Source organism: Oncorhynchus masou, chromosome 15 (genome assembly GCF_036934945.1).
Source record: "Oncorhynchus masou masou isolate Uvic2021 chromosome 15, UVic_Omas_1.1, whole genome shotgun sequence".
Lineage (NCBI taxonomy): Eukaryota > Metazoa > Chordata > Actinopteri > Salmoniformes > Salmonidae > Oncorhynchus > Oncorhynchus masou.
Genome location: NC_088226.1, coordinates 26,840,477 through 26,866,670, shown reverse-complemented (window position 1 = coordinate 26,866,670; position 26,194 = coordinate 26,840,477). Strand labels below are relative to the sequence as shown.

Below are 26,194 nucleotides of genomic sequence, written 5' to 3'. Positions count from 1 at the left end.
TTCTCATACCGCTGCTGCCATTTCAATAGCGTTTGAGAACGTTTGGACCTTGGAAACATGAACACACTCCTAGTGCCATTTGAACAGCTGACTCGAGAAAAAAGCAAATCAACTGCGGCTGCAGCAGACGTGATACCCTCTCTCATGGCATTGAAACGCCTGCTCAACAAAACTGCCGACACAAACCGTGGGGTTAATTTACAAAAGTACTCAAGGCTGTGAACAAGTGATCCGGTTTACTGTGTCACCACCATGCTCGACGCCAGGTACAAGGACCGCTACATCGATGCAGACAAACTGGGTTTACGTGAAACGTTACATACACAGCTGGACAAGATGGAAACGGACACAGTGACAGTGCGCACCGAGGAAGAGGGGCCACAGACAGACAGCTGAAACTAAACTGCTTGACATGTATGATGAAATTCTGGTTGAGAATGAAATGACTGAACAAGAAAACAGCACAGCAAGTAAGTGAAAAATAGGTTTTAATTATGTTTTACTGGTTGTTTAGGTTCTAATTGTCAAAGTAAAAACTCAACGGATACTATGAAAGCGCAAACCAAGTTTATTCTTCCCAGAGAATCAACACCGCTGTATTTGAAACAAGCACTGATATTAAACTATTTCTCCAAGGCTGAGTCTCCTTCTCACATCTGAACAAACATTTTATCTTTACTGCTAGGCAGGAAACTAAGTGACAAGGCCACAAACCTTTCTTTCTCTCTTAACTTAACCTGACCTCAACCTCCATCACTAATCCACGACTCTCTCCCCTTTTCAATGGCTGCTACGTGATCGTTTTCCCTGCACTCAAAACATTCCAAGCTTAATTGCACACACTATAACTTTCTCATACAGATAACCATTTTAACTTCTAGTGGAGACCCACTAAACCTAAGCATTCAATATTTCAATAGGAAACCTGATCAGAATCCATCATGGTAATGGGGACATGAATACATGCATAAATGGGGACATAAATAAATGGTGTGTGTGACCTTTAACTAGGCAAGTCAGTTAAGAACCAATTCTTATTTACAATGACGGCCAAACCAGGACGACGCTGGGCCAATTGTGTGCCGCCCTTATGGGACTCCCAATCACATCCGACTGTGATACAGCCTGGATTCGAACCAGGGACTGTAGTGAAGCCTCTTGCACTAAGATGCAGTGCCTTAGACCGCTGTGTGTTTGTGTGTTAACGATTTAACTGTACTAGAATGCTTAAAAGGCTGCAAAAATGTTAAATATTGGTTATCGGTATTTTGTTTTTTTGGCAAGGAAGATATCGGTATAGGACAAAAAATGTCATATCCGTGCATCCCTACTCGAGACTTATTTACTTTTGGACATCGCACACCAGCTGTTATTGACAAATATACACACATCCCCAGACGTAGCGTCTCTGTCCTGCCGATGCATGGAAAATCCCGCTAGCTTTATATTATCCGTGTTGCCGCTCAGCCATGACTCGGTTTTTAATGTGCCATTGATAGTCTTGATCGTATATCATCCATTTTGTTTTCCAATTTATTGCACGTTGGCCAGTAGAACGAATGGTAGTGGAGGTTCTCACTTGCCTACGAATTCTCAGAAGGCAGCCTGACCTCCGTCCCCTTTTTCTCCGTCATTTTGTAATGCAAATGATCTAGTCAAAGTACTAGAGTTTAGAGGTAACTGCCAAAATAAAAGAATAGGGTGGAATTGGACCACAAGCCAGAATAGCTTCAATGCACCTTGGCATCGATTCTTCAAGTGTCCTGTGGATGGGGGGCATTGTCATCCTATGGGGGCATAACCAAGGTAGTCAAAATAATGGCCTGCACAGTATTTATATGCATGATGGTATTGCTTAATTAACTCAGGAGTTGCACCTGTGTGGAAACACCTGCTTTCAATATACTTCATTTACTCAAGTGTATCCATTATTTTGGCAGCTACGTGTGTGTTGTGTGTTGTGGCTTGTAGGACATCCAGCAGGTGAAGACCACTGATGAGCTGGAGATCTTCATGCTGAAGCACGGTGAGAACATCATCGACACCCTGGGGGCTGAGGTGGACCGCCTGGAGAAAGAACTCAAGGTAGAGTGGAGCTGCACTCCCGTTCTCTATGTACCCTTCTCCCCAAAGTGTGCACTCATTCAAACCCCTCATGAGTTTTTAAAAGTACTGGATTGGTGTAAGAAATAGGATGGGAACTCTCTTGAGCACATGCTTAAATCAATTCAATGCTTGAAGAACCAATCCATGAAGGGAGTGCACACTTCATGTTAGATCATTGGAATGCATGTCTGGACTTGCTCCACCACCACATGTTACATTTCAACACCATACACATAGCTTGTATTAATTCTTAGTTAGTGATCTGTTGAAGTGCATTCAACAGAAGAAAGGATTAACTCCTAGAAAGATTTAGAGCAAAGGACTACAGTCAAGGTTAAATCAAGCTAAAAGTAAACTCATGGATGTTCCTAGAGCACAACTACTAAGCAAGCACACAAGCCCTAGAGCCAGACCTCGTATCCAACAGGCCACTCACTACCTACACCCCACAAAGTCCAGAACTACTGGACATCATCAAAAAAACATTGGCGTATTCTATGCTCAGACACAGCTCTAGGTAATACATTCCAGCAGCTTTCTACCATAGAGCTGAAAACATTAAAGACAGTGTTGTCTGATCTGACATCAGCCAACAAGACCATACTCCTGCATATTCCCCCTGGCAACTACAAGTGACAATTTACTTAATGCTAGTACACCAGTGGAGGCTCCTCCAGAGGAAGAAGGAGAAGACCATCTTCAGTGAATTTCATAGAAATTGTAAGACATTAAAAAAGTTATCCTTTTTAGATAAAACTATACTAAATATATTCAAGTCACCAAATAATTGATTAAAACACACTGTTTTGCAATGGACTACAGTAGCCTCCACAGCACTCTGTAGGGTAGCACCATGGTGTAGCCGGAGGACAGCAGGCTTCCGTCCTCTTGATATGTTGGCTTTTGGTTCTTGGTTCTCAACCCCTTCCATAGACTTACACAGTAATTATGACAACTTCCAGAGGACATCCTCCATCCTATCTGAGCTCTTGCAGCAGGAACTGACATGTTGTCCATCCAATCAATGGATCAGAGAATTAATGAATCTCATACTGAAAGCTACAGCTTGCTAGCTAGTGCGCGCGCACCTTTTTTTCCCTCCCTGGTTTACTTCGTTTTTATTATTTTTTGCCTAGTCACATACAGCTGTGTTGTTCATTGAAGTCCACAAACAAAGGGAAATGGGGTGAGGAGGAGTGTGCATAGAGGCTAGAATGAATACGTGGCTGCTATAAAAGTGAACTGTTTATGCGTGATCAGGGGTGTACTCATTCTTGCTTAAACTGACGCAATCGAAACGGGGATAAAAAAGAATACCTGAATTTGTCCAATAACTCTCGTTTGCAACTGTTGGACGAAAGATTACACCCTAGATAAGCTAGACGCAGGCAAGTGTGTGCAAGGCGGTATTGAATGTGTCACTGTCATCTCAAATTTTCTCTCGACCTGTGTGCACCTACTTTGTAAACATACAGTTGAAGTCGGAAGTTTACATACATCTCAGCCAAATACATTTAAACTCATTTTTTCACAATTCCTGATATTTAATCCTAGTAAAAATTCCTTGTCAGTTAGGACCACCACTTTATTTTTAGAATGTGAAATGTCAGAATAATAGTAGAGTGATTTATTTCATCACATTCCCCATGGGTCAGCAGTTTACATGCACTCAATTAGTATTTGGTAGCATGGCCTTAAACAATCTATAACTTTCGGGTAGCCTTCCACGAGCTTCCCACAATAAGTTGGATGAATTTTGGCCCATTCCTCCTCACAGAGCTGGTGTAACTGAGTCCGGTTTGTAGGCCTCCTTGCTCTCACACGTTTTTTTCAGTTCTGCCCACAAATTGTCTATGGGACTGAGGTCAGGGCTTTCTGATGGCCATACCAATACCTTGACTTTGGAAGTATGCTTGGGGTCATTGTCCGTTTGGAAGACTCATTTGCGACCAAGCTTTAACTTCCTGACTTATGTCTTTGCTTCAATATATCCACATAATTTTCCTTTCTCATGATGCCATTTATTTTGTGAAGTGCACCAGCCCCTCCTGCAGCAAAGCACCCCCACAACATGATGTTGCCACCCCCGTGCTTCACGGTTGTGATGGTGTTCTTCGGCTTGCAAGCATCCCCCTTTTTCCTCCAAACATAACGATGGCCATTATGGCCAAACAGTTCTATTTTTGTTTCATCAGACCAGAGGACATTTCTCCAAAAAGTACAATCTTTGTCCCCATGTGCAGTTGAAAACCGAAGCAGTGGCTTCTTCCTTTCAGGTTATGTTTGTATAGGACTCGTTTTACTGTGGATATAGATACTTTTGTACCTGTTTCCTCCATCTTCACAAGGTCCTTTGCTGCTGTTCTGTGATTGATTTGCACTTTTCGCACCAAAGTCTGTTCATCACTAGGAGACGGAACGCGTTTCCTTCCTGAGCGGTATGACCGCTGCGTTGTCCCATGGTGTTTATACTTGCGTACTATTGTTTGTATAGATTAATCTGGTACCTTCAGGCGTTCGTAAATTCTCCCAGGGATGAACCAGACTTGTGGAGGTCTACCATTTTCTTTCTGATGTCTTGGCTGATTTCTTTTGATTTTCCGACTTCAACTGTACATTCATAGGCTAGATTGTTGCAACCTCATGATGGGTAAAGGGACATTTGTGTATCATGTAGTAACCTAAACCTATTGCTGTTACCTTGAACGAGGTGAATGGAATTTGAATGACAGTCATCGTCATCCAACATGCTGTACTAGAAATAAGGCCATGCTCACTAAGAGAAAATCGTGGCATATGTTGGTTAAACTATCCCCAATGGAATTGCAACCCTCTGCATGCACAGTGCACTCTTCCATCACATGTGCAGTGCACTCTTCCATCACATGTACAGCTGATTCTCAAGATCTTGCACACTAAGGAGATGCTATTGAGCCCACACTACTACACTGTCTGAGCCAAGGACTACATGCTTTCTGGTGAGTTTTGATTAGAATACTGGGTGGGGTGAATATATTTTATGACATGATTTTATGTTAACTAGTAAATTAGTAGTAGCCTACGAATTCTGTAACGTTAAAAATAAATGTAACACAGCGTTTACATTAAGAAGAAGTGTATCTTTCTAAATATATGTAGAACATGTATATTTAGTCAAAGTTTATGATGTTTATTGCTGTTATCTGGCGTTAGCTGCCGGAGCTATTTATAATTTCTCCGGACATTTCTGCTGCATTTTTTGAACATGGCTCAATGTAAACGGAGATTTATGGATATAAATTGCATATTATTGAAAAAAACATAAATGTACTGTGTAACATGTGCTATTACTGTCATCTGATGAAGATTTTCAAAAGGTTAGTGAACTATTTTTCTTTTAATCCTGCGTTTGTGATTGTGCTATTTTGCATAGCAATGTGGCTACATATTGTATGCTTTCCTAGTGGTGGTTTAACATAAATATGTGCTATGTTTTCGCTGTAAAACATTTTAAAATTCTGACATGCTGGGTAGATGAACAAGGTGTTTATCTTTCATTTAAGCTATTGGACTTGTTAATGTGTGGAGGTTAAATATTTTTAAGAATATTTTTGCTTTCCCTGCGCCACCGTTTGGGCTGAAGGGGGGGGGGGGGTGTTCCCAGTTGGGAACCTGCAGCCCCTTCAGGTGGCAGCTTCATTAAATAGGCGACTCTAGGATGCTGGCCTTCTAGGCAGAGTTGCAAAGAAAAAGGCATATCTCAGACTGGCTAATAAAAAGAAAAGATTAAGATGGGCAAGAGAACACTGACACTGGACAGAGGAACTCTGCTTAGAAGGCCAGCATCCCGGGTCGCCGCTTCACTGTTGACGTTGAGACTGATGTTTTGCGGGTTTTATTTAATGAAGATGCCAGTTGAGGACTTGTGAGGTGTCTGTCTCAAACTAGACACTAATGTATATGTCCTCTTGTTCAGTTGTGCCACGGGGCCTCCCACTCTTTCTATTCTGGTTAGAGCCAGTTTGCTCTGTTCTGTGAAGGGAGTAGTACACAGTGTTGTACGAGATCTTCAGTTTCTTGGCAATTTCTCATGTGGAATAGCCTCCATTTCTCAGAAGAAGAATAAACTGACGTGGTTCGGAAGAAAAGTCTTTATTTCTGAGCCTGTAATCGAACCCACAAATGCTGATGCTCCAGATACTCAACTAGTCTAAAAGAAGGCCAGTTGTATTGCTTCTTTAATCAGAACAACATTTGTCAGCTGTGCTAACATACTTGCAATAAGGTTGTCTAATGATCAATTTGCCTTTTTAAAATGATAAACTTTGATTAGTTAACACAACGTGCCATTGGCTCACAGAGTGACGGTTGCTGATAATGGGCCTCTGTTCGCCTATGTAGATGTTAAAAATGTATCTGTCGTTTCCAGCTACAATAGTCATGTTCAAAGTTAACAATGCATTTCTGATCAATTTGATACTTTAACCTCTTGAAACTCCCCATCCCGGATCCGGGATTGTGACTAAGCCTCAGGCTCATTAGCATAACGCAACGTTAACGATTTCTGAAAATCGCAAATAAAATTAAAATAATGCGTTTGCTCTCAAGCTTAGCCTTTTCTTAACAACACTGTCATCTCAGATTTTCAAAATATGCTTTTGAACCATAGAAATTGACTAATTTGTGTAAGAGTATGCAAAGCTAGCATAGCATTTTGTGTAGCATGTAGCACGCAACATTTTCACAAAAGCCAGATAACCAAATAAATAAAATCATTTACCTTTGAAGAGCTTCTGATGTTTTCAATGAGGAGACTCCCAGCCACATACCAAATGCGCAGTGTTTCCTGAAAGCGTCTGTGTGTAGGAGAAATCGTTCCGTTTTCTACATTGCGCCTGGCTACCGAAACGAACCCGAAAATGCAGTCACCTACAACGTGAAACTTTTTCCGGATTAACTACATAATATCGACCGAAACATGGCAAACGTTGTTTGGAATCAATCCTCAAGGTGTTTTTTCACATATCTCTTCATTGACATGCAGTTCGTGGAAGCTTGCTTCTCTCTCTGTGCCCCATGGAAAAATACTGGCAGGTGACTTTTGCGCACCAATTTCGGCGCAGGACACCGGGCGGACACGTGGTAAATGTGGTCTCTTATGGTCAATCTTCCAACGATCTGCCTACAAATACGTCACAATGCTGCAGACACCTTGGGGAAACGACAGAAAGGGCAGACTCATTCCTCTTGCGTTCACAGCCATATAAGGAGATCATGAAAGACAGAGCCTCAAAAATCCTTGTCATTTCCTGGATGCCAAGTCATCTTGGTTTTGCCTGAAGCTCACGTTAAAGGGCACGCACAGAGAAGATATTTGTATTTCTGGACACGTCAGAGTGTTTTCTTTCGAACAGTAGCAATTATATGCATAGTCGAGCATCTTTTTGTGACAAAATATCTTGTTTAAAACGGGAACGTTTTTCTTCCAAAAATGAAATAGCGCCACCATAAGTGTAAGAGGTTAATGGACAAAAAAATGTGCTTTCTTTCAAAAACGAGGACATTTCGAAGTGACACTACCGTTTTAAAAGTTTGGGGTATCTTAATTTTTTGGGGGGAGATGCGATGGATCTTTGGGATCATTCAATATTCCCTTTTGTTGTTCAGTGAAATCATCCCATGTGAGGAGTCAACTCATTTAATTAAAGTTCTATTTTAACTAGTTATTTTATTTCTATTGGAAGGATTTAATCATTTGCAGTTATGTCTACTTATGATAAGGTAAAAGGTTTATGTTTCGGTCTCCATATGTTATGGTAAATATATCCAATGGAAAAAAAACATTTACACATTAATACCCTTTTAAATTGTATGTATTTCGGTTTATTCCTGTTTAATTCTCTCTGAATATTCCCCAAAATGTGCAACCCCAGTTCGACCTGGGTCTAAGCTTTTGATGTATGTTGTTAGCCCTAGTTTTGCTTAGCCCCATTTTATTTTTCAATACACAACATTCAACAACAACATTCAACGTGTTATATAGTAGGGTTAGAGCGTTGGACTAGTAACCGGAAGGTTGCAAGTTCAAACCCCCGAGCTGACAAGGTTCAAATCTGTTGTTCTGCTCCTGAACAGGCAGTTAACCACTGTTCCTAGGCCCCCATTGAAAATAAGAATTTGTTCTTAACTGACTTGCCTAGTTAAATAAAGGTAAAATTAAAATAAATAAATACATTTGTTGTTTACTGGGTTCAGTTCTGTATTTCATCACTAGGTGGAGTCATTGACCACATCACACCTTCAGTACTAACCTATAAAATAATTTTCTCTGAATCCCCTTTTCAATTGTTTGGGGCATCTGGGAAAAAGTAATAACTAAGTGGCCCGGGGAACAAAACATCAATATTTTGGGTCCATGGCCAGGAAACTTCCCAGACCTTAATCCCATTGAAGATGTGGTCAATCCTCAAGAGGCGGGTGGACAAACAAAAACACACACATTTGGACAAGCATTTATTATGCAAGAATGGGCTGCCATCAGTCAGGATATGTAGCCCAGAAGTTAATTGACAGCATTCCAGGGTGGATTGCAGAGGTCTTGAAAAAGAAGGGTCAACACTGCAAATATTGACTCTTGCATCAACGTCCTGTAATTGTCAATAAAAGCATTTGACACTTATGAAATGTTTAATTATACTTCAGTATTCCATAGTAACATCTGACAAAAATATCTAAAGACACTGAAGCAGCAAACTTTGTGGAAATTAATATTTGTGTCGTTCTCAAAACTTTTGTCCATGACTACTTTGGTTGGCGTCATTAAAACTAGTTTTTCAACCACTCCACAAATTTCTTGTTAACAAACTGTCGTTTTTGCAAGTCTGTTAGGACATCTACTTTGCATGACAAGTAATTTTTCAAACAATTGTTTACAGACATCATTTCACTTATTATTCACTGTATCACAATTCCAGTGGGCCAGACGTTTGCATACACTAAATTGACTGTGACTTTTTTAAACAGCCTGGAAGATTCCAGAAAATTATGTCATGGCTTTAGAAGCTTCTGATAGGCTAATTCACATAATTTGAGTCAATTGGAGGTTTACCTGTGGATGTATTTCAAGGCCTACCTTCAAACTCAGTGCCTCTTTGCTTGACATCATGGGAAAATCAAAAGAAATCAGCCAAGAGTTTCTAAACGCCTGAAGGTACCACGTACATCTCTACAAACAATAGTACGCAAGTATAAACACCATGGGACAACACAGCTGTCATAACGCTCAGGAAGGAGACGTGTTCTGTCTCCTAGACATTAACGTACTTTGGTGCGGAAAGTGCAAATCAATCCCAGAAGAAGAGAAAAGGACTTTGTGAAGATGCTGGAGGAAACGGGTACTAAAGTATCTATATCCACAGTGGAATGAGTCCAATATCGACAACTGAAAGGCCGCTCAGCAAGGAAGAAACCACTGCTCCAAAACCGCCATAAAATCGCGAGACTACGGTTTGCAACTGTACATGGGGACAAAGATCATACTTTTTGGAGAAATGTCTTCTGGTCTGATGAAACAAAAATAGAACTGTTTGGCCATAATGACCATCGTTATGTTTGGAGGAAAAGGGGGAGCTTGCAAGCCGAAGAACACCATCCCAACCGTGAAGCATGGTAGTGGCGGCAGCATGTTGTGTGGGTGCTTTGCTGCAGGAGGAGCTGGTGCACTTCACAATACGGGAAGTTGTGGATCTATTGAAGCAACTTCTCAAGACATCAGTCAAGAAGTTAAAGCTTGGTCGCAAATGGGTTTTCCAAATGGACAATGACCCAAGCATACTTCCAAAGTTGTGGCAAAATGGCTTAAGGACAACAAAGTCAAGTTATTGGAGTGGCCATCACAAAGCCCAGACCTCATTTCCATAAACATTTTGTGGGCAGAAAAACTATAGAAGCATGTACTAGGAAGGAGGCCTACAAACCTGACTCAGTTACACCAGCTCTGTCAGGAGTAATGGGCCAAAATTCACCCAACTTATTGTGGGAAGCTTGTGGAAGGATACCTAAAACATTTGACCCAAGTTAAACAATTTAAAGACAATGCTACCGAATACTAATTCAGTGTATGTAAACTTCTGACCCACTGGGAATGTGATGAAAGAAATAAAAGCTGAAAAATCATTTTCTCTACTATTATTCTGACATTTCACATTCATAAAATAAAGTGGTGATGCTAACTGACCTAAGATGGGGAATTTTTTTTCATAGGATTAAATGACAGGAATTGTGAAACTGAGTTGGCCAAGGTGTATGTAAACTTCCGACTTCAACTGTGTGTGTGTCTGTTTATTGATTATGTAAGATTTCTCTTTGGTTATGGAATAACTGCTGAAGGACTTCAAATAAATACATTTATGAACATGTATCTTTGTTGTTGTTGGCATTTCCCTACGCTTCAATTTATCACCGGACTAATTTTAAATTATCTGAAAAGCATGTCATGCAGATTGGTGTTCATTGGCTATGTGCGCATCTTCATTCCCTTTGGATGAATGTGGGCAATTGGACTTTGCGGTTATCGGAATGAGGCTCTGGAAACGATAAGAAAAATCAGTGGCCTATATGGTGACGTTAATAAACAGTCATATTCAACCAGGCATTAACCAACCATTGAGAAACATCGCTCAGCATCGCGGCAGGACCAAGTAGGCTTCTCCGACGGAGAAACAATTGACAACTATGGCACAACAGAAAATGCTGAACAAGGACACACGATATTCAATGTTTTTTGTTATTGAACGTCGTGTAACATGTTTAACCAGGCTTTGAGAGTGGGCGCGCATCAATGTCATGCCATTCCCAAGTCCGTTGTGCTTCTGCCCATCTTGTCATTGTCGTGTCTCCTTTTCTCCCTTAGGTAATATAATGCATTTTTAATGTGGGATTAACAGCGCCTATAAAACAGCATGATTACATATGTATTGTATTGCAAACCTTTAGGAAATAAACAAAGGCGCACACTCTTGAGATAATCAACTGTTATCAACATATGCGTAGGCCTATAGCAACGCCACCAACAAACTGTTGATAGGACAGGTTATGCTATAGGCTAATGATATGGCCAATGCATTGTTAGAATTTTTATTCACCGTTTTCCTCTCCAAGATCGAACCTACAGATGGGGGAGCAATAGACCGTGATCGTGCATGCTATTAGGTTTCTTTCATCTCCACGACCCAATGTCCTTACATTATTCCACAATCTTAGATTGTGATTAAGAATCTATTAAGTAAATTGGATTATGCTACACATCCCACCGAATGTATCAGTCGCTCGCTGTCGAGTAGGGAAAAAATTATTAGCTGTCAGTGTGGCATCTATTAAAGTTGTGTTGAGAGTGAAAGTGATGCGCCTTGCTCGTTGCTTTTAGCTTCTCTTCAGTGCTGCCTTGTAGAGTCATGTTCAAGCAGCATTGTACAGGGCTATGACAGCGTAGAGATCCTCGCCGCGGAGATGCTTTTCTCCATATTTTATTGTCACTGGATGGCAGCCAGACCGAGAGTGATGACACCCATCCAAACAAATACAGACTCAACAGAAGTGGAGATTAAAAGGTACCACCTGTCTCACACAGTATAATTGTGTTATTCTAAACATGCAAGTGTGATACTGGATTTTTTACAATCTGCTATTGAGTTGCAAGGTGCTATTGATGTATAAAGAAAGTGTACTCAAAGCAGTGTGGTGCACACAAGTCTCAGACATCACTCTGTAAATGGGTCCCTCTTCTTTATCCTCAGGGTAAGAGATGGAGTTGCAATCAAAGTCCTTTCTGTGGCTTGAATAATTGAATGGAAACCTAACTAGGATAAATCTGTTGGTGACATATACATTATTAAGCTGCCTAACAGTAAGCTTGGTTACTCAGTGGTCCTGATGCCTAACATCCTATGTCTATGGAATCTAATGCTTCCATTGTTTCCATGCACACATTTACAATACTATTAAACTGGAATTTGCTTGAAATGCTTCCTCTATTTTATGACTGTAAGGAAAGCGCTTTTCTCTCATCCTAATAAACATGTATTATTATCCCTTTATTTTAGCTAAATGTATTTAAGTGGAGTGGCCCAATAAAGTGTACACACAATGCTTTACTTTCCCTCTCTGCTCCTTAATCCTGTTCCATGTAGGCCATAGGATTAGTGATGAAAGCTTAATTATTTAACAAACTACAGGTCATCAGGTCACCACTACCACCAGGTCACCATTTAAATGGAGGGGCACAGCTTGATACATTTTAGGACAGGCTGATGAAAATGTCATACCATGGAGGAAAATTCAAACTTAAAATGTGTAATTGATCAACTAAGTGTAAATGTGCCACAGATAAAACCCATTTAAAGACTTATATTTTCTTGAAAGCACAATTTTATTGACATCCCATGGAGGATAAACCATGGTGTGAAAAATCAAGTCTTATCTCTGACACAGTCCAATCCGTACAGTGTCCATATTAGGACAGCCTCAGTCTCGCGAGGACTTGTTTGTAGTTCTGGCTGTCCTAATATGGACACCATACATTGTGTGGGCTTGGTGAAGGGCCTGGGGAAAGGGGATATTTCGATCAGGCACTTAGTCATCATTGGCTGCAGCTGGAACAGGGCTGCAGGCCATTCTCGTTGCACCAGGTGCACTTCAGGGCTTTGAACGACTCTGTGAAGCAGTTGCGGAAAACTGACAACTTGCTACCATGGCACATGGGGCACGGGACGAAGGCAAAGCCCCCACAGGTCTGGCACGTGTGGGGGTGCTGTACCCTCTGGGGAAAAACACAAAAAAAAACATTTATAATACTGTAATAGCATCAAATGGCTGTTTTATGCAACTGAATAGAGGGTTCTTATAACTCTATTGTGTCTGTGAACTGAAAGTGAGCCTCTGGGAGATTTAACACTGACAGAAGATTTACTATGTCTTTGGGTGATAAGCCTAACAAGACCTCATTCCATAGCATGAGTTAATGTGTCTGTACTGGGGTACCATGGTGAGATGGCTCCAGTATGGAGTTGGGGGCCAGACCCTGGTCCTCTACACAATGAGAACAGTCTTGACAGCAGATACTGTCTGCTGTGAATTATTAGTGACCCATTCCATACATCTGTTTGTCATGAACATCCAGGAGGATGGACTTTGGTATAAAATGCTATGGCTCAAATCCGCTCGTTGGGCTCTCAACGAATCACCTATGGAAGGGTCGTTGACAAGCTCCATTACTGCAGTAATGAAATAATGAAGTTTGATTGTTTTTTGAAGAAATTTTAAAGTCTCCTTTTGATTACAATAATTCCATGACACAAGTTATGCCACTGGCTGAATTGAAAGCTAATTAGCATAGTTCCGTAGTGTATGTAAGGGTTTATGTGCATCGTTGTATGCCTAATTGGGTTTTTTACTTTGAAAGCTGGTCAACATGGCCTTGTATTCTGCTGTTATTTTCCCTGATAGGAAAGGTGTTACAAATTCCCTGCCGGGGACTGTTATCAGCACCTCACAACCCTGAGCTGCACATTCCACTCTCCATCCCCCACACTTGAAGCCTGCTCTTGTGATATCATATGTACAGTATATTCATTGCCTTTCATTTCCTTCAACAGAACTTTTCATCCCCATGTCCATCTTCCTCAGTGGGTTCAAATACAGTGTCTTGCGAAAGTATTCATCCCCCTTGGCGTTTTTCCTATTTTGTTGCATTACAACCTGTAATTCAAATAGATTGTCACGACTTCTGCTGAAGTCGTTGCCTCTCCTTGTTCGGGCGGTGCACGGCGTTCGACGTCACCGGTCTTCTAGCCATCATTGATCCATTTTTCATTTTCCATTGGTTTTGTCTTGTCTTCCCACACACCTGTTTTCAATCCCATTCATTACCTGTTGTGTATTTAACCCTCTGTTTCCCCTCATGTCTTTGTCAGAGATTGTTTTATTGTCAGTGTAGTTTGATGTTGTATAGGTGCGCGTCGGGTCCTCGTACCCATGTTTGTTTGTTTGTTTTGTTTATGTACATTTTAGTGTTATGGAGCATACTACGTGGACTTTATTAAAAGACTCCATTTTGCACTCCGTTTGACTCTCCTGCGCCTGACTTCCCTGCCACCTATACCGGACAGATTTTTATTTAATGTAATGGACATACACAAAAATAGTCCAAATTGGTAAAGTGAAATGAAAAAAATTACTTGTTTAAAAAAAAAAAAATGAAACATTTAAAACAAAAGTGGTGCATACATATGTATTCACCCCCTTTGCTATGAAGCCCCTAAATAAGATCTGATGCAACCAATTACCTTCAGAAGTCACATAATTAGTTAGATTGCACACAGGTGGACTTCATTTAAGTGGGACATGATCTCTCACATGATCTCAGTATATATACACCTGTTCTGAAAGGCCGCAGAATCTGCAACATCACCAAGAAAGTGGCACCTTGAAGACCAAGAAGCTCTCCAAACAGAGGGGAAAAGTTGTGGATAAGTACAGATCAGGGTTGGGTTATAAAAAAAATATCAGAAACTTTGAACATCTCATGGAGCACCATTAAATCCATTATTAAAAAAATGAAAGAATATGACGTCACAACAAACCTGTCAAGAGAGGGCTGCCCACCAAAACTCACGGACCAGGGGGCATTAATCAGAGAGGCAACAAAGAGATCAAAGATAACCCTGAGGATGCTGCAAAGCTCCACAGCGGAGATTGGAGTATCTGTCCATAGGTTCACTTTAAGCCGTACACTCCACAGAGCTGGGCTTCACAGATAAAAGCCATTGCTTAAAGAAAAAAATAAGCAAACATGTTTGGTGTTTGCCAAAAGGCATGTGGGTGACTCCCCAAACATATGGAAGAATGTACTCTGGTCAGATGAGACAAAAAGTTAGCTTTTTGACCATCAAGGAAATCGCTATGTCTGGGTCAAACCCAAAACCTCCCATCACCTGAGAACACCATCCCCATAGTGAAGTATGGTGGTGGCAGCATCATACTGTGGGGATGTTTTTCATCGGCAGGGACTGAGCAGCTGGTCAGAATTGAAGGAATGATGGATGGCACTAAATACAGGGAAATTCTTGGGGGAAACCTGTTTGTCTTCCAGAGATTTGAGACTGGGACGGGGGTTCACCTTCCAGCAGAACAATGTTTAAGGGGAAACATTTACATGTCCCGGAATGGCCAAGTCAAAGTCTAGATTCAATTGAGTGTCTGTGGTATGACTTAATGGTTGCTGTACACCAGCGGAACCCATCCAACTTGAAGGAGCTGGAGCAGTTTTGCCTTGAAGAATGGGCAAGTATCCCAGTGGCTAGATGTGCCAAGCTTATAGAGACATACCCCACTTGCAGCTGTAATTGCAGCAAAAGTTGGCTCTACACAAAGTATTGACTTTGGGGGGGGGGGGTGAATTTAATTAAATGTTACCTTTACTTACCTAGGCAAGTCAGTTAAGAACAAATTCTTATTTTCAATGATGGCCTAGGAACTGTGGGTTAACTGCCTGTTCAGGGGCAGAACGACAGAGGGGGTTTGAACTTACAACCTTCCAGTTACTAGTCCAACGCTCTTCACCACTAGGCTACCCTGCACGCTCAAGTTTTCTGTTTTTCTGTCTTATTTCTCATTTGTTTCACAAGAAAAAATATTTTGGATCTTCAAAGCGGTAGGAATGTTGAGTAAATCAAATGATACAACCCCCCCCCCCACACCAAAAAAAATCTATTTTAATTCCAGTTTGTAAGGCAACAAAATAGGAACAATGCCAAGGAGGGTGAATACTTTTGCAAGCCACTGTAAAGTTCCTGTGTGGGTAACTCTTGGCCCGCTTTATTCCCCTCTAACCAGGGGCAGTGTCAATGAGTCACAAACCAGTAAAATACAGAGCCGGGTTGCTCTCTTTCAAAAACCTTTTCACAGTTGTATGTCTGTCAGTGTCTTTGCTCTGTTTGAAACACAACCTCAATTGTTGATATGACCCTCACACCTGTATGTGAACAAATTTATTAGATGCAGAATCAATAACAACCCTTCCATTATTGATGCCATTCATCATTTGTCAGTTCACTGTTCACAGTTCACTGTCAGTGAGAAGGCTTATATTGTATATCAGAATGATCAATACTATTTTCCTATCCTGTGCTTCATTTATGTTTATTTTAATCATATTTAATTGCAAACATATTGGAGAATTTTTGTAATTTGAGGGGTCAGAGGCATCAGTTGAAACATGACATTGAATTTGTTGTTAACTGTGCAGTAACCAGTGTTATTACTGAATATATTGTATCTGTTTGGTGGTAGTTGATTAAAAATTACCTCAATTTTGGCCAGACGATCCTGAAGTTCTCCTGATTCATTCATGTCCAATATTTTCTCAGCACCCTGCAAAGTTATTATCATAGTGTAAGATGCATCATATCATTACTAGACCTTTGATAATTTCAAAGCTAATATATTCATAACACTTCGATAGGATCAAGGTGGGTCTGTGCTTGACTTGGACCGAAATAGGGGCCGGTACTAATTTTGCGTGTCGGTACTGTTTATGCTTTTGAGCTAATAATTCTATAAGAGGTGCAGGAACTCAATCAGTTGAAAATTTGACGTGCCGGTACTCAGCTGCAGTGAGCTCCTACCCAAGTCAAGCACTGAGATGGATTGTATGTTTTTTTATAGTAAAACATGCTATAATATTTCATAATAGGACGTTTGTCATTTCAAATGTCAACATTATTCATAAAGTGTCTCAGTGTAGGAGTGATGTAGTATCAGGTCCCTCTGTAAATGTCATCTTATTCATTATGATATAAAAGCCCATACAGATTCTAAATCAACACTCCTAGTCTGAGATGTTTTATAAACACAAGCCCAGGAATTGGAAAATTAGTTGTAATGACCAAGTGAAAGCACTGACCCCGAGGTAGTGTCCATCGATGAACACGACTGGTAGCGAGGGAGGTTCGCCCACCCGCTTGCATCGTTCTTCCAGGTCCTTCCCATACTCACAGTCCAGGGCTATATTCTTTTCCAGAAACTTGACCCTGTGGTTTGAAAAGATCTTCCGGACCAACTCACACCGTTCAAACGTGGTCCTTACTACTCGAAAGCTGGTGGTGTAGATCACTATCCGCCCAAATTCTAGTGTCAACTCGGGCTTGTAAGGAAAACACACAAAAAGGAGATTACGTACGGTATGTGATCAACCTTATACTCTCCCCTACCTACAGTATTTATTTGGTATTAATAAATACTGGACGGTATTTATTTTATTAGTTATAACATTTAATTTGGCGCTATACTCCAGCATTTTGGGATTTTACATCAAATGTTTTATGAGGTGACAGTATAGAATCTCACTTTTTATTTAAGAGTATTTTCATACATATCTGTTTTACCAGTTAGATCTAAATGCACTTTATGTATCTAGTCCCTCGATTTGAAGTTGTCATAAGTATTTGGACAAATTCACTTGTAGTGTATTACATTTAGTAAAAAGTTTAGTATTTGGTCCAATATTTCTAGCATGCAATGACTACATCAAGCACATTCATACTGACTCTACACTCACAAACACACAGTCGCATACGATCATCATATTTGCTACTGCTACTCTTTTTATCATAAATCCTGATGCCTCGTCACCTTACCCCTATACATATAAAAAAACATGTTTTAAGTGAAATATTAGCTATTGTCTGAAGCTGAAAAAGACAGGAAATCCAAAAGCGAATTTGACCTACAGTATGTTAGAATGCCCAGTCATGTTCATTTGATCTCAGACATAATTTACTGCAGTTTAAGACCATCCATAGAACCCACTACAGTGCTTTCGGAAAGTATTCAGACCCCTTCCCTTTTTCCACATTGTGTTACGTTAAACCTTATTCTAAATCAGTGGTTCTTAACCTTGTTGGAGGTACTGAACCCCACCAGTTTCATATGCGCATTCACCGAACCCTTCTTAATTGGAAAAATAAAATATGATTTTTTTCAAATTCAAAACATAGGTATATGTTTTACTGGTGCACAAAATGAACTGTGCATCAACATCACTGTGTTCAAAGAACAAAATCATCAAAACATGATTTTCACACAAAAACAAAAACATAATAATGAATATTTACTGCAAATCAGTGTGACTTCTGCTGTTGCCTTTCAGAGACCAGATCAAAAATGCGCGGCTTCACCTTGGCAAGTGCCACTCTCATGTCATTTTCGCAACAAAGTCTGTTCCTTTTCATCGTTTTTATGTCCAGCATCCTCGAAAAGGATTGCTTGCAAAGATATGTTGTAACAAACGGTATGACAATCCGTTCTTAGCAATAACAGGGTACGTTACCATTTGTTGACACCAAAACGTTGAAAGCATTGTTGTTCTGAAGAGTTCCTGTTGAACCTGGCTCTGCTGAATTTCAATGATTTCATCGAGGTATTCATCATTGACATCTGTTGTCTCAAAACTAAATGTGAACGGCTGTCTCACCCATGCTGGATATGACTCTCTTGTAGGGAAGTATCCGTCGAGAGACTTTGCAAGCTCATCTAAGTGCGTGGCAATTGCTTGCTTCAGTTCCACGGGTACAGAAATGTCTCTGATTCCAGATACATCTTCAATCTTACTTACACAGTCGTCCAGCAGGGGGAAGTTTGCGAAGTTATCGTTCTCTGTTCATCGTTTCCATAACGGTAGCTTATTTTGAAAAGCCTTCAGGTTTTCCTCCGCTTCAATGATGTTGACTAACACAGGGTGACTAGTCAGGATCGAGGGAACGATGAACAGAGCAATGTACAGAGAGGTCCTTGATGAAAACCTGCGCCAGACTGGGGCGAATGTTCACCTTCCAACAGGGCAACAAACCTGAGCACACAGCCAAGACAATACAGGAGTGGCTTCGGTACAAGTCTTTGAATGTCCTTGAGTGGCCCAGCCACTCTATGTCTGGTACAGAGATCAAAATTAAAAAGTGAAACGTTGTTTCTGAGGTCGGACGGGCAGACAGCGAGGCGTATATTAACCCCGCTGTACCAAACAAAATTGCTAGGCAAGAAGCAAGGGGAAATAATGTGCTAGTTGAGAAAAATACAAGAGATGATTTTGAAAACAACATGAATATAAACATGATGATATTCTTATGAAGGCGCGCTGTTCATTCAGATGGAATTGTTAGCAGGCATAGTGTGCCTGTGACGGCCAGTACAGTACTGCTTGGAACACTGCTCATCCAATCAGCATCCAGGATCCAAACCACCCATTTTATAATTATAAATCATTTGTACACTGCAAATTGACTGCAAGGAGCCGAAACAGATAGTATTTCACAAAAACATAATAATTTCGAACATTGATTACATTGGGAAACGATCACACACGTTTTTATAGTCTTTTATGTCCAATGAAGATTAAAATATTATTGTAATTTTTTTGCTCTGAAAACTTGGGGGACAAATAAAACCACCCATGGTTCAAATTCACCAGTTGGAGAACCTTGATACAAAGTGAAGTTAGTTCAGATATCTTTAAGAAATGGCTTTCTTCTTGCCACTCTTCCATAAAGGCCAGATTTGTGCAAAAACGACTGATTGTTGTCCCATGGACAGAGTCTCCCACCTCAGCTGTAGATCTTGGCTGCATCTCTGATCAGTCTTCTCCTTGTATGAGCTGAAAGTTTAGAGGGACGGCCAGGTCTTGGTAGATTTGCAGTGGTCTGATACTCCTTCCAATTCAATATTATGGCTTGCACAGTGCTCCTTGGGATGTTTAAAGCTTGGGAAATCTTTTTGTATCCAAATCCGGCTTTAAACTTCTTCACAACAGTATCTCGGACCTGCCTGGTGTGTTCCTTGTTCTTCATGATGCTCTCTGTGCTTTTAACGGACCTCTGAGACTATCACAGTGCAGGTGCATTTATACGGAGACTTGATTACAGGTGGATTGTATTTATCATCATTAGTCATTTAGGTCAACATTAGATCATTCAGAGATCCTCACTGAACTTCTGGAGAGAGTTTGCTGCACTGAAAGTAAGGGGCTGAATAATTTTGTACGCCCAATTTTTCAGTTTTTGATTTGTTAAAAAAGTTTGAAATATCCAATAAATGTCGTTCCACTTCATGATTGTGTCCCACTTGTTGTTGATTCTTCACAAAAAAAATACAGTTTTATATCTTTATGTTTGAAGCCTGAAATGAGGCAAAAGGTCGCAAAGTTCAAGGGGGCCGAATACTTTCGCAAGGAACTGTAGGTACTAGCTAGCCACCTAGCAAGCTAACGATTGTCAGCTAAATTAGCTAGATAGCTAGCTAGGTTAAGTAATGTTTGAACACTGATCGTTAGCTAGCTGCTGGAGCGAAGAAGCTATCCTGTTAGCTGAAGTTACCAATATCGTTAATAGTTTATGCTGTCCGCGAACATGTTTAGGTCCTTGCCAGTTATTTAGCAATCCGAGAGACATTCAGGTCTTGCCTAGCTATGACTCCTATTTAGTTGTCTAACGCTAGCTGTAAACAGCCGAGTTTACTTACTATTACAATAGGCTTTGATGAGCAGAATAACTAGCTAATTAACGTTAGTATTTTAAACCATCCAGTCCTATGATTAAGTGTGTATAATTTACAAAGTGTAATTTTTTTCTGCCAGTCATACCTCATCAAACATTTAAAATATATATATATAGAAATAGATCAAGAATATCCACCTGTAATCTGCCAAAACAGTACAACCCCAATCAAAGTACATAATATTTTGTTGTTGTACATTTAGCCTTTTCTCAATATTGTAATAGCATGATGTTCTACTGGAAACCTGTCTTTATCTATGTGCTGACACTGTCACGTTCTGACCTTTATTTCCTTTGTTTTGTCTTTATTTAGTATGGTCAGGGCGTGAGTTGGGTGGGCAGTCTATGTTTGTTTGTTCTATATTTTGGGTATTTCTATGTTTCGGCCTAGTATGGTTCTCAATCAGAGGCAGGTGTCATTAGTTGTCTCTGATTGAGAATCATACTTAGGTAGCCTGGGTTTCACTGTGTGTTTGTGGGTGATTGTTCCTGTCTCTGTGTCTGCACCAGATAGGACGGTTTGGGGTTTTCACATTTCTTGTTTTTTGTAAGTTTGTTCATGTTAAGTGATTTATTAAAACATGAGTCAAAATAACCACGCTGCGCTTTGGTCCGCCTCTCCGTCAATGGAAGAAATCCCTTACAGACACAAATGACTAAGTACTTACACAAATGACTGATGATCAGCTGAGAGATATCGATGAAAAGATTGTAGGAGCTGTTTTGTTTTACTTTAGTGCAGCCTTTTACATTATCGATCATAATCTGCTGCTGTGTTGTGGCTTCACATCCCCTGCTATATTGTGGATCAAGAGTTACACCTTATGGAACAGTGGGGACTGTGAAGAGACACACACACTGGCACAGACGCACACATTCCCACACACATGATAACATACAGACACGTACGCATGGATTTTGTGTTGTAAATATGTGGTAGTAGATTAGAGGGCTGATTGCACACACTTAATGTGTTGTGAAATATGTTTTGCAATGTATTGTAATGTTTCTGAAATTGTATATAACTGCCTTAATTTTGCTGAACCCAAGGAAGAGTAGCTTCTGCCTTGGTGGATGTGTTGTTGCCTACCCTCACCACCTGGGGGCAGCCCATCAGGAAGTGCAGGGGAGAGGTAGGCTACACCTGCAGTCAGACTGTTACTAGGAGGGTGTGTATGGCAACTGCTCAGCCTCCGACCGCAAGGCACTACAGAGGGTAGTGCGTACGGCCCAGTACATCACTGGGGCTAAGCTGCCTGCCATCCAGGACCTCTACACCAGGCGGTGTCAGAGGAAGGCCCTAAAAATTGTCAAAGACCCCAGTCACACCAGTCATAGACTGTTCTCTCTACTACCGCATGGCAAGCGGTACCGGAGTGCCAAGTCTAGGACAAAAAGGCTTCTCAACAGTTTTTACCCCCAAGCCATAAGACTCCTGAACAGGTAATCAAATGGCTACCTGGACTATTTGCATTGTGTGCTCCCCCCAACCCCTCTTTTTATGTTTCTGCTAAAGTGCATCGTGACTTTAACCATACCTACATGTACATACTACCTCAATTGGCCTGACTAACCGGTGTCTGTATGTAGCCTCGCTACTTTTATAGCCATGCTACTTTTATAGCCTCACTACTTTTATAGCCTCACTCCTTTTATAGCCTCACTACTTTTATAGCCTCGCTACTTTTATAGCCTCACTACTTTTATAGCCTCGCTACTGTTATTTTTCACTGTCTTTTTACTGTTTTATTTCTTTACTTACCTATTGTTCACCTAATAACTTTTCACTGTAAGGTCAACACCATTATATGGATTTATTCGACTTTTTAAAATGTACATTTTCCAAAGGTCTGCATCATTGGATTGTAGGCTATACGTGGAAGGCAGGAGATGCTAAATGTGTTTATGTTCATTAACGGTCAATTACCGTGAGACCAACAGTTATTTGCTTGACAATCACAGGGTGACGAAATTTCGTGACCGCCACGGCCCTAGTATTGACGTAGAAAAAAAGGTGGGAAAAACTCACTTTACATGCATTGGCCTTTGAAAACCTAATATAGCCACGAATATAGTCCCATCATACCCCTCTAGTATCAGCAATTTTAGGGTTTCCTGTACATTTGTCTAATGTTGATGGGAATATTACTCTGTTTTAATTTAACTCCTTAATCACTGTGATAAATAAAACAGTTTTTCTTGAGTGCACTTTTAATAGAGCTGAGATTTCCTTTTTTTAACTAGGCAAGTCAGTTAAGAACAAATTCTTATTTTCAATGACAGCCTAGGAACAGCGGGTTAACTGCCTGTTCAGGGGCAGAATGACAGATTTGTACCTTGTCAGCTCAGGGGTTTGAACTTGCAACATTCCGGTTACTCGTCCAACTCTCTAACCACTAGGCTACCCTGCCGCCTTTGAAGTGCAAAGTGTAGCAATACAGGTCAAATCGGTCATGACACAGACATGATTGAGTAGCAGGTAGATCAGAATGTCGTGAACCAAGAGATTGGGACTTCAAATCCCAGGCGAGAGAGGACATGCCAAAAAACAATTACTGTATAAATGAACATGCACAATGTAATCACGCATGTCAATGTCTGTCAAATATGTCAATTGAAAACATTGTATGTGTGTAACTAATTCCACAGCCTTTTTTAATTAAGATGCCCAAATAATAATTTCTAGTTGAATGAAAATATAAGACAAGTTGAGCAAACACAACATTTTAAGTTGACAACATTTTAGCAAATTTCTTCTCAAGTTGGAGCTAAGTTTGGGCCAATTAAGAGTTAAGTTCAAGTAACACTTAGACTGAAAAGGTTAGTAAATAATAATAATTAGTTTAAACAACTAGAATGTTTTTTACAGTGTACAGTACACCAAGTCCTGCAGTGTTGTGTATCGACTACACCTCTGAGTAAGCATGGAGGTAATCCCTCTCTATGCCTGGCTGTCAGCACTATCTATTCTCCATCTACTCCTTTCACAGGCCTCATTCCATTACCACCAAATGGTGCTCTAGGTGACCATACAGATGTAGGATCTTAATTTGATCAATGTTGCCAAACTGTGAAAGCTGTTCTGACTTTGTGGCTGTGTTATCTAGTGGATTGCTAAAATACTACACTAAAATACTACAAATTTCACTTTATATGAGAAAACAAGCACTGAATAGTGTAGAGAATGATTGTACCATCAACATATTGTTTTTACAGCTGTTTGAAGCTGGTGGACCAAAACCCAAAGTAATTTTTGTTTTGGTCCACCAGCTTCAAACACTTGTAAAAACTATGAGAACTATGATAACACTGAAAGGGTACAATACATATTCATCATACTTGAAGTGACCTAGATCACTTACCCCACATGCATTAGGGAGGTTTTGAAATAAGACCTGACCTGCACTGACTTTGTGCTTGACCCCCCTTACAGTCCCATTTTTGCTGAGGATGTTGACACGCTTGTGGCTAATCGGTGCTCTGTCCTTTGAGGCCCCAGCATACATGAGCAAATCATCCCGCTTGCTCTCGCTATCATCCAACTCGGAGCCTAGAAACCCATGTAGAAAAGCATGTCCGTAAGCATCTCCACTTGTGGAAGGCGTACTGGCCCGGTCCGCATCCGAACTACTGGTACAATCTGAATCCAACGAGTCAGTCGGCCCCCTATCTTTAAAAATCTCCTTCAGCACCCGACCACTGTTCCCCGAAGCCACGCGGAATCTCACCCGCTTCTGGGGCTTCTCTTCGCCCGGCGGTGTCAACATTGTCCACTCCTTTGGAAAACCCAGTGGTAGATTACATAGTCCAGAAAGGTGTTTTGCAGTCCCCTTCTTATTTTCATTCAAAGCTTAACATAACCGCCTAGACTAGACAAAGTATTTTTTCCTCATGGATAACCAGAGAGTAATCGTCAGAGTTTGAAGAGTTCTAAAAAAGACTGTCAGTCCTAAACTGCCTCACTCTTGGAGATACAGGACCTGTAAATAATGCATGTATTTCTACCATGGTAACAGAGAAATCGACCTAAAGTAAACCGATAGCCCCTGTTGAATAATTCATCACACTTTTGCACAGTTTTCTTAGAAGCTTTGACAAAACAGCTTTGAGCAAACATGCCTTTTTTTATGGGGTACATCAAACAACAACATTCGTTTCCCCTTTTTCTTTGTAAAATGAATCAGTAGAGCAAAATAGTGCAGCTTATCTGAGGGTCACAATCGGATATTCGTCAACACTATGACTGTTGCAGTACTGTTTCGGGTCTCGAACCTGTCTCCAGCCTGCCAAAATTGGACAAAATAACTTTTCCCTGAACAAGGTCAACTTTACATTGGACTTGTGTGACTGATTTTCAATAGGGATCTGATTTGAACCGGTGATCATTCATTACATAATGTGTCTGTTTTGGAAAAACTTCCAATCTATTGTCTTACAGACGTCCCAAGTCTCCAACACGCACCCTGGATAAGCAAAATGGTGGCCATTGAATCGTGTGAAGTCCGGGGCATTGTGCTTTCTGTAAGTACCGCCTCAGAAATCAGTTTTTACTGCATGAACACACCTGTTGAGCATGAATGAATGACATAAGGGGACGCCCGTTCATCCTTTGTCCTCATTGGCCTACATTTCCCTCCCTTTGCACTCTGGGGGAAGCAAGGCTGCTATTACACACAACCTAGAACAGGGACAGGGACAGGTGTTCGCCGAACAACAGTAGTGGACCAGACCATATAATGTGTCACGGCCACACAGTACCACATCGTGTCTGCAGAAACACCTCCGCCAGTTATTGTGTCCCAGGTGATAAAGTGTCTCCCTGGAAATGTGACACTTCAGCTATAGCCTGAACAACACCACTCTGTTTGAGTGGCACAGGTTAGCCTCTGAAGAAAATTGGGCCCTTGCCCCCTCCAGCCTGTGCCCAGCTGTCCACCTCATGTCTTGATGAGGGGAGATAAGACCGACAAAAGGGAAAAGTTTGATGGCTCAAGTTAGGATCTACTGAAGCGTCAAAGGCCGAGTACTATTAGATCGGATGTGTTGCCAACAACTTACAGCAAAGCCTCTGAGATGATCCATGCACCCACTGTGCACAGACGTGAGTTCAATAACAAGACAATGTTTGATTGAGCTGTTAACTAACGGGAATTCAATGTGAAATCAACAAAACTTTGTGGGTGGGGGAAAAAACGTGTATGACATTTTGCTAACCTAATAGGTCTTCCTTGTTGATACAATGTCATCACATGGACAATTGCAGAATTTGTTATTGAAATTACATGGGCCGTTATGGTATATTATTAGCCTATACACAACGTGTCCCTCCCTCTACATTCAACGGGAGTATCTTTCCCTCTAAATGTCATATTGGTTCACGAATGTACAGCCACAACAGTTGCAACTATGATTAGTCTCACTGCCTCTATGTCTTAGTTAGATCTACTGTTTGATGATTATAATTATAATGTCATTTTATTGTAACTGTAACATTTCCTTTGAATACG

At 40.8% G+C, this 26,194-nt stretch overlaps 1 protein-coding gene and 1 pseudogene across 1 annotated transcript; one reads left to right on the top strand and one right to left on the bottom strand.

Annotated features, from left to right (window-relative positions):
- Positions 1 to 6,823, top strand: part of LOC135556831 (proton-coupled zinc antiporter SLC30A9, mitochondrial-like) — a 36,918-nt pseudogene extending 30,095 nt beyond the window's left edge.
- Positions 6,824 to 12,721: 5,898 nt separating this feature from the next.
- Positions 12,722 to 24,454, bottom strand: LOC135556059 (glutaredoxin domain-containing cysteine-rich protein 1-like). Its single transcript, XM_064988944.1, has 4 exons — positions 24,050 to 24,454; positions 17,045 to 17,284; positions 16,447 to 16,512; positions 12,722 to 12,901 (listed from the first exon to the last, which is right to left on the bottom strand). The coding sequence occupies exons 1-4, from the start codon at positions 24,452 to 24,454 to the stop codon at positions 12,722 to 12,724; spliced, it is 891 nt and encodes a 296-aa protein (XP_064845016.1).
- Positions 24,455 to 26,194: the final 1,740 nt, after the last annotated feature.